General features: G+C 37.7%; 1 protein-coding gene across 1 annotated transcript in view; it reads left to right on the top strand.

Moving 5' to 3' along the window:
* The first annotated feature begins 2,614 nt into the window (after positions 1–2,614).
* METTL2A (methyltransferase 2A, methylcytidine) overlaps positions 2,615–14,420 on the top strand; it is a 506,716-nt gene continuing 494,910 nt past the window's right edge. The window contains exon 1 of the mRNA XM_044055222.1: positions 2,615–2,788. Coding sequence (XP_043911157.1) covers positions 2,646–2,788 — 143 coding nt within the window. The 5' untranslated portion in view covers positions 2,615–2,645. The remainder of the gene's footprint in view (positions 2,789–14,420) is intronic.

Below are 14,420 nucleotides of genomic sequence, written 5' to 3'. Positions count from 1 at the left end.
CATAAGATGTGCACCCTTAAGATGTATGTGTTGAACTAATTCCGTCAGGCAACAGATGATGTTTTTGCCCTCAGATTGGTGATAATTTTGGGATATATGATTATTGGAGATGAACTGCTGTGTATGTCCATTCACTGAGGACATTTATGCATACTGGAGGTAGCCTTGCTGTTCACAGTAATTTTCTAGAAGATGCTCCACAAAAGCACAACAGTGTAGAAATGATTTACTGAAACAGGAAATATGTGTATTAGTTTTAGTGGTTCTTCTATATTTGCTACTCATATAACTTCTTTAAAAGAGTACTAGATTTATATTCCATCACTGTCTGGAGGAAACACATCAGCCAGTCCCCTTTTCCAATCTCGATGAAGAGGCAGTTGAAGAGCAGGCTGTACCATCCCCTGTAGCCCACATGGCAACAAGAAAGTAGCAGATCATGAACACCAACGTGTTGTGACAGTGCTTGTGGGTGCTCTGTCCTTGGTGTAAATGCATTGCATATCCTATTTGTTGGATAACACAGATGGTTGTGTGTGTCTCAGAACTGGGTTGCTATCCCCTTTCCTGAAGTGCAAAGCTCAAGAACTGGCATTATTTCTAAAGTTCTTGCACAGGGTTACCACCTGTTCCACTTTGCAAGGAACAGTCCCTCTTTGGGCAGTTGTGGCCTGCGAAAAAAACTAAAAAAATGACAAATGTCCTGAGATTTTAGGGCAACAAATATTTCATAAGTTTTTTAATAGTTGCATAAAACAGTTATTTTTCATATAAAACACTTAAGTGTTATAAGAAATAGCATAAGCAACTCAAATGCTACAAGAATAATCTTCTATTTTGGCAAGCAAGTGAAGTTCTATTCTTTGTACTGACTGTGGGTATGTTTTGTCCTGCAAAATCTCACATTTCTACAAAAAATGTCCCACTTTTGGCATTTGAAAAGGTGGCAATCCTATTCTTGCAGGATGTCTCAGTCATCCTTTGGATGATGGCCAATGCTTTGTGCTGACTACATAAGAGGTCACAGCAGCACTTAGATATCGTAGATCATACATCCACACTGCTTGAGAAGCTGGTACCTGAAAATAGTTATGTATATGCGTAACTCTCAAACCTTCATCACCAAAATGTGTCTCTCCATTTGTGTGACACAGGAGCAAATATGTGACACACTACAAAGGTACTGTATAATCAAAAGCACTTACATTTGTAGCGTTCATGTCTGCAGTGCATGATATATAATTATGAACTTATACTTTTAAATATCTTTGAATAGTGTGTAATGTCACTTTCTTTCTACAGACTTAAAATGTGACACACCTCCTAACATGCAGTGACAGTTGAAAGGCACATGTGAGAGGCATACCTTTCAACATCTTAACTCAAGAAATCTGGACAAAGCCAAAAATAACGGGGGGGGCAAGGACCAAAAATTGAAACAATTTTGAAATACTGTTCCTATAAATGTAGAAAGCTGACAGAAAAACGTTTTTTTCACTGGCATGCATTTTCAAGAAACTCAAATGCCAGCTATTATTTAGTGATTTCAGTCCTCAATGATTGTCCAGAAAACTAGAAATGATAATAGGAACAAACGAAGATATGAAGAAAAATATGGGCATTCTACGAAAATATGGACAGTTGAGAGGTAGGATATCATTTTCAGAATCAGTGACAAAAAGTCAAAAAACGTTCCAGTCCTTTTCTTTATCTCCTGTTCTAAAGATACGAACTGCCTATCATCACAATAACTTCTGCCTCCTCACATTATCCTAATATCTACTCACACTCTCACTACAATCTACTATATCCCCAGCCACGCGCTATCTGCTCTACGGCTCCTTTTTTCATCTTCCACGCTGATATTAAATGTTTATATTTACTTCAAAAATGTACCATGTTATGTACACCATTTAACCAGTCACCCTATCACTCTTCTGTAACTGTTAATTTGCAACTAAGCATCTGCAATTACAAACTGTATTATCAGAGCTTTTCTTCCATCCCGGGACTTCGCAGAAAAAGGGCTTGTTTACCCAGTCGGGCTATCCCGGTCAACAAAAGCACTCAATCAATAAATATTTAATCCGGGCCAAAGTCCCCAAATCAGGGTCTTGGTTTAACTAATTTAATAAGGTAACAAGATAAGAAAATAAAGAAATTAATAAAATTCTCGTCGTGGTATGTGAGCTATATATTCTAATATAACCAATCGCCAAATTCCCTAACAGAAATAAAAAATATATATTTAGCTATAATGGTTCCCGTTATCTGGTGACTGTAACCCACCATTAAAAATACCACGTTCAGAAGTGACATTGTGCAAATAGCTGAACCCAAATCACTGACATTTGAAAGCATGTACATTTGCAGAACTCTTGCTCTGTAGACCTTCTTGAAAATTGCAAATTAAGCTAAACTACCCCACATTATTGTCCAGCTTTACATACTTCCGACAATATATTAGGTGATATATGTAGTTAATATTTCTCAGCTGCTTTAGTTTAGCAATCGTAAACTCCTAAACTTCTCAAAAAAAGAGCTGTACAGCAGCACCTCCTTACTAACATCTCTGGCACAGTGGACGGAATTAACATAAACACGTGACAGTTCGCTGAACCCAGCTGCTCCGCCTTGGCTTCAACATGGCAGCGCCCTGTGAATCAGATTTGGAATCTGGTATTGGGTTGCCTTTTGCCTGCTGTGAGGGTCCTGCGGCAGTGAAGAGGCCACAGTTTGGTACCCGGTTCTTAACAGATCCAAGTTGTGTATTCCAGCACAACGCCTGGTATGTAGTGAGCGACATAACGTTTGTTTTGTTAACACTGATTAAACGGATCTGTTCTGGCATGTTGTGACTGTAATATATTGCATGCTGTGGCTGTAGTATATTGCACAATTAACTTGGAAAAATGTTAGTGTGTACATTGGATAGCCAGCAGTAGTAACATACAGTTCAGTGTGACGTTTTCAATAACATTTTTCTAATAATTGTGGGTATAAATATTGCTGGATGTTTTCTATTATATTTTGAGTCGGTATATAACTGGTTCTAGTGTGCTTATGCGTGTAATTTGGGACCTCAACACCCGTACCACCACCGGTCTTGCAGTACTGGAGTAGAGAATATTGTTTTCTAATTTCTATTTACTAAATTTCCTGTAGTCCATTTAATCTCAGCTGCTACCTTCTCACTAGAAACTGTCTCAAATTGCACATTAACTTGGTTGCCACTCTCATCTAATGGTGCAATATTCACCATGACTGTAACTTATAGGCCATCTAGGGCAGGAGCAATGCAGTAAAATTTCTCGTCTTTCACCGCAATACGTGTTGCGAATTCGTAAATTAACCATAGTGCAATACTCAAATGTCTCTTTCTGTGCAAGGATCAATGCAATGTCTTAACCAAATACCTGTGCAATACTAAAGTCTCATGCAAGTAAGTGTTCACTTCTAAAAGTGTTTAAATGTTTCTAATTATGTGAATTACGTGTAATATTAGTCTGTCTACTTGCATGTCCATGATATAATAGCGAGGTGTTATATGTGTAAATGTCTGTGAAAATGGTCTAAATGTTGTTTGCATATTTGAATCCAGAGACACGGAATTCCATTCAGTTTTTGCACTTGTGATTTCTGAATGACAAAGTTTACTTTGACTTTGCCCTTCTGTTGGTAACAGTAGATCATACCTATTGTTATTTGTAATTCTTTGATCTTAAGTACTAGCGACCAAAATAAAAATAGAGGAGGAAAACCAGAGTCACCTAAAACAGATTTTTTAAAGTATGGATGATGTTCATTTTATTCAGTTGGAGAGTTTTATGGAGAATTTGTGTTGTCTACATTTTCTGATGAATTTTAGTTTGGGGGCATTGAATCTTTTTTAAGATAAGGTGGACACATTTTCCCCAGAATGTTTCCTGTAACATTTCACACCTTTATAGATGAAAAGCATGTATACTGCCCTTTGAAATGCAGGTTAATCTTAGCACTTGGCACCATATGTCTCAACTGTACAGATTTTCGTAGAATGTCCAGATTTTGCCATCATGTTTTTGGTCCATTTTTCATAAAATTGTGTTTTTCTGGCAAATTAGTAGTAAACCATTAAAGATTGAAGTTCAAAAATGACAAGTCATTTGAGTTTCATACTTCATATCTATTAGAAAATTCATGCCAATGCAAAACCTGTTGTTCTATCAACTTTCTAAGTTTGTAACAGCAATATTTAAAATTTGTCCCTATTTTTAGGCCTTTGTCCAGATTTCTTGCTGTAAGAGGTTGAGAGGTATGCTTGGCACACAAGGGAAAACCATAACCCTAACCCTACTGAAGAATTGTGTTTGGTATTAGAAAATATGCACCTCATACTTTTGTGCATCTTTTAGTATTTTATTAAACAGAGTTCTTCATAAGAATGCTTGTCCAGTGCCTCATTACTGTTCATATTTTGTTAAGGAGTTTTCACGCATCTTCAGGTAAGTGACAACAATTGTATATTTATGTCTGTAGTAAGTCAGTTTACGGTTATAGTGCTGTTATACATTTTTTTTACTGTTATACAAGTTGTTTCATTCAATAGACAAAACAGAGGTGTACATTTCTTTCAGTTGTAAGTAGACCGTTATAGTGCTGTTGGTTTAGTAGTAGTAGTGTGTGTAATATTTATTGATTTATTTATTGATATTTCTTTAGAATTAATTTTAAGAATCTAATTTAAAAAGCAATGTTTACTTCAATATTTTATTTAGTTCAATATGTATTTTCCTGAGCTAACGTACCTAAAACCCAATGAATATGCATGATTTACTTTTGCAGTGTGCAGTCTGTACTTGGGTAGCTTTGTTTAAGTTCCAATTATAGTGCTGTTCCTTTTGCTTTACTTTCAAGAATTAATGTAAAATGCAATGTTGACTTCAATATTTAGTTATTTGTCCCAATATTTGTTGCTAATATACAAAACACCAGATGAATATTCATAATGACTTTTCCATGAATATTCTATAATATTCGTACCCATAACCGGATGTTGGATGGTGGACGGGTCTTTGGGCGGGTCTTGCTATTGCACGTCCTTGGGGGGTTACTAGACTACAGTTATGCCAGGAAGAGCTCAGCAAAGTTGGACTTACCTTTTCTTGTCAACAGATGTATTTGCATAGTTTTGTTTGGTTTGGATTTGTGGTGGTGACTCAAGTTTGCCAGAATTATTGAATTCAGGAATAGTTTAGGGCACTCAGCAATCCCAGTCCCTGCTAGCAGGGCGTTTGGTTACCTGTAAAGGAGAGCTATACATTAAAAAGCATAGTTTTCTCTCATTCTGTGCCATTTATTTGCTATTCCAGCTTCCTAAAAACATGCACAACATGCTGAGTTTGAAAGAACTCATGTTTCCTATGTCATCTTATCCAGCACATTTTTAACGTTTTTGGTTCAGGAAAAGCCCACACAGCAAAGTGTGTGTAGCCCTTCATCATTTTCTCTTTCCCACCACTGGCATTACAAATTTGTTGAGTGTCTGGAGATGAAGTACTTTAAGTACTGTCATTTGCAGATACTCCCCCCCCCCCCCCAACCATAAAAGAATGTAGACCTTAAGAGTTCTTTTACTTTGTAGTCGTGTAATGAGGAAGGTTGGTACTAGTGATTAGAAACAAAATAACGCAAAGCTAGTTTCTTTTCAAGATAGGGTTAAGCAATGGTTTGCAAAGTAAGTATAAAAGTGTTATTTCAGTCTATTTATTTAAACCATGGCAGAGAACACAGATCAGGAACTGCCAGTGCCACTGGAAGAAAATTTCAGATACTGCTTCTGTAAATTCTTAAAATAAGTAATACATTTCAGTATTACCAGTTTGAGTAACTACAGAGGAAAGTTTGCACAAAGGGGTTGTTCATGACAATGTCATCTTTTGAAGGTGCTGGGTGATTTCTGGAAAGGAGAAATATTAGCCATAAGATAGATTCATGTCCCAGTGTCTGTCCTTATCAGGTCATTTTGGGTTAGAACAAAATTAGAAATAACAGTTCAGCAGATGCATTAGTACAGCACAAAATCGAGATAAGATTAAAAATGTAACCAGTGGTACTTTAACACATTTGGTACCTTTAGGCCCTGTCAAAGTTTCTAAATGTGTGTCTTGTGATCTGGAATCTTGTATAAGTTGCACATTCTAAAAGTAAATACTGATGAACCTGAACATATGCAGTCTTTGTTTCTTATTTGGAGTATCTTGAATGCCATATGTTACACAGATGAAAATAGATGATAGTAGGTATTTGGTGCACTTGTAGCCACTAGAAGACACTTTCTTCATGGCAATTTGTCAGACAACTAGAAACTGTGGGACAATAAATTCCTATTCTTGACTGTGAGCAGAATATCTGAGCTGGAAAGGTACTGGGTGATGTGTTTTCAAGTTGAAGAAAAAGAAGCCCTGAAGGTTTTGTATAATGTTTTAGTTTTGAGAGAGAAAGATAAATCATTGTTGATATGACAAAAGTTTCAGCATTACTATGACGTGAGAAGAGTGTGCTATATTTCTTTACTAGGATAGAATTTTCATCTTTTATGCATATGTTACTGCATTAAGGATTAAGCTAAAATTTGTGAATTAAGTGATTTATGCGAGTCCTCGGTATGAGACAAGTGTATGGTATCAAAATGATCAGCTGAGGAGCAGGTTAATAGAATCATATTTCAACAAGGATGTGTGCTGACTGAAATTTGTCAAAGGTAAGGGGTTCACAAAAAGTTTGGAAAGTATACAGTTGTATGTGATATGGAAAAGTGCAATGCAAGTAAAAATGGGTCTTGAGAACTTTGCATAGCATGTGAAACATGTCATTGATAGTATTGCATACTATGGTTATTTAAAATGTTTAATTGTGTAGAAACTATAGATGAAGAAATTGTTTTACTATAGTAGGTAAAATGTGGAAAAATAGTTTTCAGCTGAATAAATTGCACATATTGGAGCAAAGTAAGAACTGCTTGTTCGCATGGTTTCTACTGAAAATGTAAAGTGATAGTGTGCAAGATAAAACTTCACAAAAAGTGGAACCTTGTATCATTTGCAGGTCTGTGTAGAAGAGCTTATAATTATGCAATATGGGCTGTTTAAATTCTAGACTTAATACACAGTGCTGTATAGTGTTTGCCCAGATATTTGAAGCACTAAATTTGAAAGAAGAAAAATGAAGCCTTCTGTAAGTAAGCTGTTTTCTTCTTTGTCGTAATGTAAAACATCTGTATCAGAAAATGCTAACATGTAGATACAAGAGTACCAAGTACAAGGTTCAAGTCCATGTAGATGATTTAGTGAATGTGCCATCATTTTGGTGTGGTTTGGCTTATCAGGGCTGGGAATGGTGAAAGTAATTTGTAGCATGAATTTGGAGCGGTCTTGTGGAGCTTGTTGCTTCTGTTTAGTACTTGTTAAGGTTTCTGACTCAACCTGCCAAATTGAAACAGAAAGTTAACTCAGTTGCACCGCTTAAAACCCTTGCGCTTAAGCATACTAACTCCATGGTTGCAGAACATAAAGTGGAAAATCCCTAAATGAAAAAGATCAAGCCCCTATAAACCCTGAGAACACTTCTGCCTGTGCAGAACTGTTCACAGAAACCCTGTACAAGCATGTTGATAGCTGTATAGAGGCAGCTGTACCCACCAGGAAGAAGTACAGAACTACCTCAAAAAAAAACAAACCACCCTGGTGGAATCACAAAATCAATCGGATGCATAACAGGAGGAAGAAAATCATGACAAAAATTAGGAGGTGCAGCACCCAGCAGGATAAAAGCACTCTTATTTGTCCTCTTGAGTTGTTTTAGTTTAATTAAAGTCTACCAAAGGCAAATTTGAGGTAAGGTTGGCCTCCCAGGCCAAGGACAACCACAAAGCATTCTTTGACTGTCCGCAACCTCAAAGGCAATACACAGTCGTGTGCAGAGCTCACTGTAAATGGAGCCACCTGTACTGAGCCAGAAGCTATAGAAAACCTCCTGGATGATAAATTCAGCTCCAACTTTACTCCTCTCTCCCCCTCAACCTTCCCTCAGGAAATATCAAATGTAACCGTCCCTACTATCACTAGGGAACAGATCCTTACTGCTCTAAGACCAAGAACAGTGCATCAATGGGCCCAGACAGTATCCCAGGATGCCTTCTAAATAGCATGAAATATGACCCATCAGGGCCTCTGGAATTACTATTTAACTGTAGCCTCCAAACAGGCTCCATGCCTCAGGAATGGAGAAAGGCAGCAGTCATTCCTCTGCACAAAGGTGGGCCATCTATAGACCCTGGAAACTACAGACCCATAAATCTCACTAGTCTTGTATGTAAAGCCATTGAAAGAATTATCATGGAGATGATGAATAGAGATAACCTCCAGACACTGGACCCAACCCAATTTGGTTTCCTAAAGGGCAGATCGTGCCTACTCAACCTGGTGGAGTTCTTTGAGAAGGTCACCAAAGCAATGGATGAGGTCAGAATCGTTCACACTGCATACGTTGACCTGACCAAGGCATTTGACACAATACCCCACTCGGGCATTGTTGACACAAACCCGTATGTCACCCAGTGGTAGCCAACTGGCTCGCAGACAGGACCCAGAAAGTTAGAATTGCAGAGTCCACCTCTACAAAGAGGCCAGTCACAAGTGGAGTCCCTTAGGGATCCGTCCTTGGACCGCTCCTTTTTGGCATTTACTTCTCAGAAGTCAAGGCCAATGTCAGTGGTCTCTGGCTGACTAAATTTGCAGATGATTGTAAATTCAGAGCTGTCAGTGAATCTCACACTAAAACAAATGTTTTCCAGGTGGGGCTGACACCGACAAACAACTGGTGTCAGAGTCTGGACTAAAACTGAACGCCAAGAAATGCATAATAGTATCCTTTGGGAAGTCATCCATCCCTGGTAACTATCATATTAACAACACACCCCTTAGAGTTGACCCAGTAGTCAGTGACTTGGGGACACACAGTAATCTAGCCTTTGATCATCACGTGTCTACAATGGTGAAGAAATCATTCTATGCTGCGCAACTTATAAACAAAAGTATGGCATCCAAGTCCAAGGAAGTCATTGTTCCACTGTATTCGGCATTCATCAGACCTATCATTGAGTACAATGCCCCCTTTGGTATGTACCTAACCAGGCATATCCAACAACTGGAACATCCACAGAGGTTCCTCACTAAAAGATTACAGGGCATAAGTAATGTGTCCTATGCAAACCACCTCAAGGCCCTATCCCTGTATTCTGTCTCCTACAGGCTTTGAGGGGAGCTCTATGCCTGGCATGCAGGACCTTGTCAGAACCCACTCTGATGGACCTCCTGCATTTCCGCAAAACAAACATTACCAGAATTACCTGTTCTAAAGACTTAAAACCTTGCCTGTGATATAAATAGGACCTGCTGGAGAGAGAGGTATGTATCCCAAGAGACTACCCCATCTATAGAACAGGCTCCCCATCCATGTAAAGCAGAGTTCCTCCCTAATCCAATTCAAGTACAACTTGGGATGATTGGATGGGAACCGGAAATTCATCCCTGATTTGGCACCTATGTCTCTGATGCAAACAGGTAATTTGTAAATGGTTCATCTCCCAGGCCCATGCTTACACTTATCAAGGGTATCAGAACTCGTCAGAGATTTGGGATACATGGCTAGGCTTAAAAAGGCCCTTGTGGTCGTTAGCCTAGTAAACACCTATGAACCTATGAATCACTGTCATTGCGTTGTGTGCACTGATGTTGATTTTCTATAGAAAACTGCAGTCGAGGAGTTGACCTTTAAGTTGAGCAGGTGCTGGAGGTCTGGGAAAGTCAAGTTGATTATTTACTTAAAGGCTTTGAAGATTTACTATCTTGTCTACACTGTTTACCAGTATTGTATGCCGACTGATCAGTAATGCTATGAGCAGTGCGTGATCCAAAAAAAAGTTTCAGTAGGTTTGACAGGTAGAACTGAGAAGATGCTAAACTGCATAAATTGCACAGCTGTGATTAAGATGCAGGTTAAGCCTCTTAAATAAGTTAATCTGTTGCTGTTGTGATACCAAATGAAACTAGTATTTATATATCTACAAGATTTTAATAAAGTTATAATAAAAATAGTATATATGTTGCATATTCTGTAAGCAGTGTGTACAAATCAAAGACTTTGGTAAGTTGTCTGAGAAAAGTTCCAAAACATGGACTTTTTAATTCACATGTGAAAAGGTTTTTGAGAATTTTGTTTGATATTTGTCAACACAGGAGTTGTTTTGGGTGGGGGAGTCACACTGATTATTCAGGGGTTTGATGGTCATTTTTAATATATTTACTGACGTGTACTAGTGTGAGGTCAGGCAAGATAAGAGCACAAGAGCCTGATTGAATTATTTAGATAAAACAACCTCGAGCTGAACAAAATGTATATTGGAATTGAGATAATGTTGGTTATGTCTTTCACATATACAGGCTTGAAACCAGACTTGGAGAAAATGAGGGCTGCAATAATGATAATATCCTCCTGATCTCATACAGGTTGTCATGAGATGATGCAGTACTTTTTGAAGTTATGTTAGGCATACTGGGTGTAAGCTTATCATTAAGGAAATGACTGGAAACATGATATGGGACAGTAGTCAGTGGCTCAACAGATGGCATGCTCACCTTTGGTGCTGGAAAACCAGAAGGCTGTGGGTTGTATTCCCACTCCAGGTGATGAAATTGCTTACACTCCACTGAAACATAGGGAGGTACTGCCCTTCTGAGTGTGCTGTCCCTCAGATGAGATGTTAAACCAAGGTTCCATCTGCTTGAGTTGGCGGTAGCTCAGGTGGATGTATAAGATCATACCGGTATAAAAAGGATGAGTTGCCCTAAAAAACACCAAGTAGGACAAGTTTAAATAGTTAGGGAGCCAAATGCCATAAAAGTATAGAACCACTGTAATCAATAGAACATGAAATGGATACTTGCATGAACTGACAAAAGGAAAAGTAACTGATTGAACTTTGCTGCCATCATTCTGTTGTTCAATAATAAATAAAAGGTAAATAAAATGGGTTGATTATAATTTGAAATAAAGAAGTAAACTAATAAAAAGTGTTGCCTAAAAAAGAGTGGCCGGATAAAAATTGCTGCCTGTCAGTGGTGACCATTTGAAATTGGAAGAGCTGTTGAGAGAATTACTCTTGAAAAGTGGTTGAATACATGCAAAAAAAGTGTTTACAAGAGAGGTTTCAAAATCCACATAAAATTATGATTTATTTTATTGGTAATAATAATATTTTGTTAACATAATGTTGTTATGTTCAAAATTTGTTTTGCTTTTAGTTTTCACAGTTGTTTTGATGAAAGGAGCTTAGACTTTCACCATCATACTAAGAATGATCCAGGGATGCAGAAGATTCTGGAACATGTGAAAATATCTCAATGATGAGAGAAATCTGAAACTGGAACAGAAAATAATAAAATGAACAATATAATAATTTAGTTTAAATCAATAAATATACTTATTATTTATACTGTAGTTTTTTTAGTTATACTGGGTTAGATGTTTAGTTGAAGATATTTTTTTCTCATACTAAGTTCTCATAGTTGATAAGACTTATAAAATAAAATTAAATTGCCAAGATTATGAAGAGTAAAACAAAGACTGTCAGATTTCAAAGATAAAGTTAATCATAGTTTGAGATAATAGACATTCATAATTCATATGTTTATTGCAATGGATTTGATTAATAGTTTTAATAATTAGATGATTCATTTGTTTGGTCAGTAGCTTTTATTTTATTGATCCATATTTAGCTGGGGAGACTGGGGAAGGGAAAATATAAATAAAGAATATATGAAATACTACAAAATAAGAAAGTTACAAAATGATGTAGAGTGAAATCTATACAAAAAATCGAGACAAAAGGGAAAAAAAGAATGATTTCTGAGGAAATATCAGTAATCAGTTATATCATTAGTTTTTATTTAAAGTATCATATCATCCTAAGCTTGTAGTTGTAGTCATTGTATGAGCCTATGAGAGAGAGTCCTGGAAAGAAAAAAAAAAAAAAAAATTGAAAAAAGAGAGAGACCTTTCCTGAAAAAACAGAACAAACAGATAATACAAGAGGAGAGCAGATTAATTACAAATATAGGATTCTGATGTTGAGGTGTGCATGTCAGATTTCCTGATTAATGTCTGATTGATGTTGGTGTAGCATGTGCATGTTGTATGTCTGCTCCTGATTACCCACATTCAAAATAGTCTGGTTGAATCAGGAAGCCTCAGAGCACCAACAGTTACAATTTCAAAGATGTATAATTTGTGCTGTTAGGCTATTAAGATGTTATTTGCTGTTAGGCTACATTTTATTCACAACTAAGGTGTTTTATGGTTCATAATAATAAATAAAAAACATTCAGTAACAATAATCCGTTCAAACAAAATCGATCAGAAAAGAAAAAGAAAAGAAAAAGAAAGAATTATGTAGGGGTATTTTAACATTTTAGAGTTGTCCTCTATACTAATAGATCTATACTAATAGGAAGAAACCTCAGGAAGAAGAAAGAAGGAGAAGGAAGGACTAAAACCGCGAAGAAATAGCAAGATAAAATCGGCTCTAGACCTGAAGATGCCATCCAATTTGTAATGTTTGGTGAAGGCATGTGCAGAAATCTAAGTAGCTGAAATCTAAGTATAAAAAAATAAAAACTTAAAAAAAAAGGGACAGGGCACCACAGGAAGCAGAAAAAGTAGTAATAACACAATAAAAAGGCTCTTCTTCCAAAAAAAAATAACAAAAAGAAAAATAGCCTTCAAAATCCAAGAGGAAGTAGTCTGCTTGGAAACAGGCAATCCCAGAGCCCTGGGATGAAAAGAAACAAAATGCTGAACAGATTTCCTGATGGCCTTATTTTTATCCAAATAAAATATGAGTTGTCTATGCACATCCAAGGTGTGTAAAATCCTCTCCCTAAAAGATTGTAGAGAAGGAAAAAGATTGGCAAATGAATAACTTGGTTAAGAGACAACTCATTCAAAACCTTGGGTATAAAGGAAGGGTTGGTATGGAAAGAGATCCTGTCCTTATGGAAAGTCAAAAAAGGTGGTGAAGCCATTAATACTTGAAGCTCAGATATCCTTCTGGCAAAAGTCAAAGCTAGTAACAGAAAAGTATGGTGTTGAAGGGAAGCTGTAGCTGCAGGCTCAAATGGAGCCACAGTCAGTTTCTCCAAAACAAAGTTCTAATCCCAAGGAGGAGGTGCAGGTTTCCTGGGAGGTCTAATGTGAAGAACGCCTTTGAGGAAGAGTTTAACTTCTAACCCAGAAGCCAAAGGGGGGAACAAAAGCAGACAGGCAGAAATGGCTGACAAATGAACCTTCACTGAGGAGTAAGCCAAACCATGCTTGAATAACTTGCACAAGTATGAAAGAACCAATGGAACATCCACAGACAGTGGATCTAGGTTATGTGAATGATATCAAATAGGAAACCTCTTCCACTTAGAAAAGTATGATTTTCTAGTATTGAGTTTTCTGGCCTCCTGCAGTACCCAAAGCACATCCTCAGAAAAAAGGTTTCTGAAAGGAATCAGAAGCCTGCCACCCACAGAGTCAGATGCAGAGCTGACAGATGTGCATGGATTAGAAATCTTTTGTCCTGTGTGAGAAGGTCCACCCTTTGAGGTAACCTGTGATGATTGCCCTTGGCTAAATGCAGAAGAGGGAACCAATGCTGTCTTGGTCAAAAGGGAGTCACCAGCAAGATTTTTGGTTTTCTTGCTGAATCTTGAACAGGACTTTCTAAATGAGAAGAAAGGGGGGAAATGCATAAAGAAGCATCCGCCTCCAAGAAATCGATAGGGCATTCACCTTCCAAACGAGAGGACATGAGAGCCTGGCACAAAAATGAGGAAGTTATCTGTTCAGAGGGGAGACAGATCTACTTGAGGTGCCCCACTGGTGGACCCAGATCTACTTAAGGAGCCACACCAACGGACAATGTCCAGAAACACATCCCTGTGAAGCATCCATCTGTAGGATTGATCTTGGAGTGAAGTTTGGCCAGAGGTAGCATGGGAATGGTGGATGCCATGAAACCCAGGAGCCTGAGAAACACCCTGACTGTAAGAGAAGGAAGAGGAAGAAGAATCTGGAAGTAGGAAATGAAAGACTGAACTTTTGGAGGAGGCAGAGATGCCAGCATGGTATGTCTGCAACCTGCAGAGAGATCTGTTTGACACTTTATAGTACGAAGTACTGAGACCATTTTTAATCTAGCAGAATAGTTTGGAGAAGGCTAAAAATAAATAATTGGCTGCCAGAGTTCAGTGACAGACATAGTCTTGAAAGTAGCCAAGATATTGGAACACATTCTTTGGAAGGTTGGATGTGTGGAACTCGGGGAAAAGTGAAGA

This window comes from Protopterus annectens, chromosome 13.part0, assembly GCF_019279795.1.
Source record: "Protopterus annectens isolate FY-2018-M chromosome 13.part0, PAN1.0, whole genome shotgun sequence".
Classification (NCBI taxonomy): Eukaryota; Metazoa; Chordata; order Ceratodontiformes; family Protopteridae; genus Protopterus; species Protopterus annectens.
Note: the sequence above shows the minus strand (reverse complement) of the source record. Positions and strands in the feature narration are given on the sequence as shown.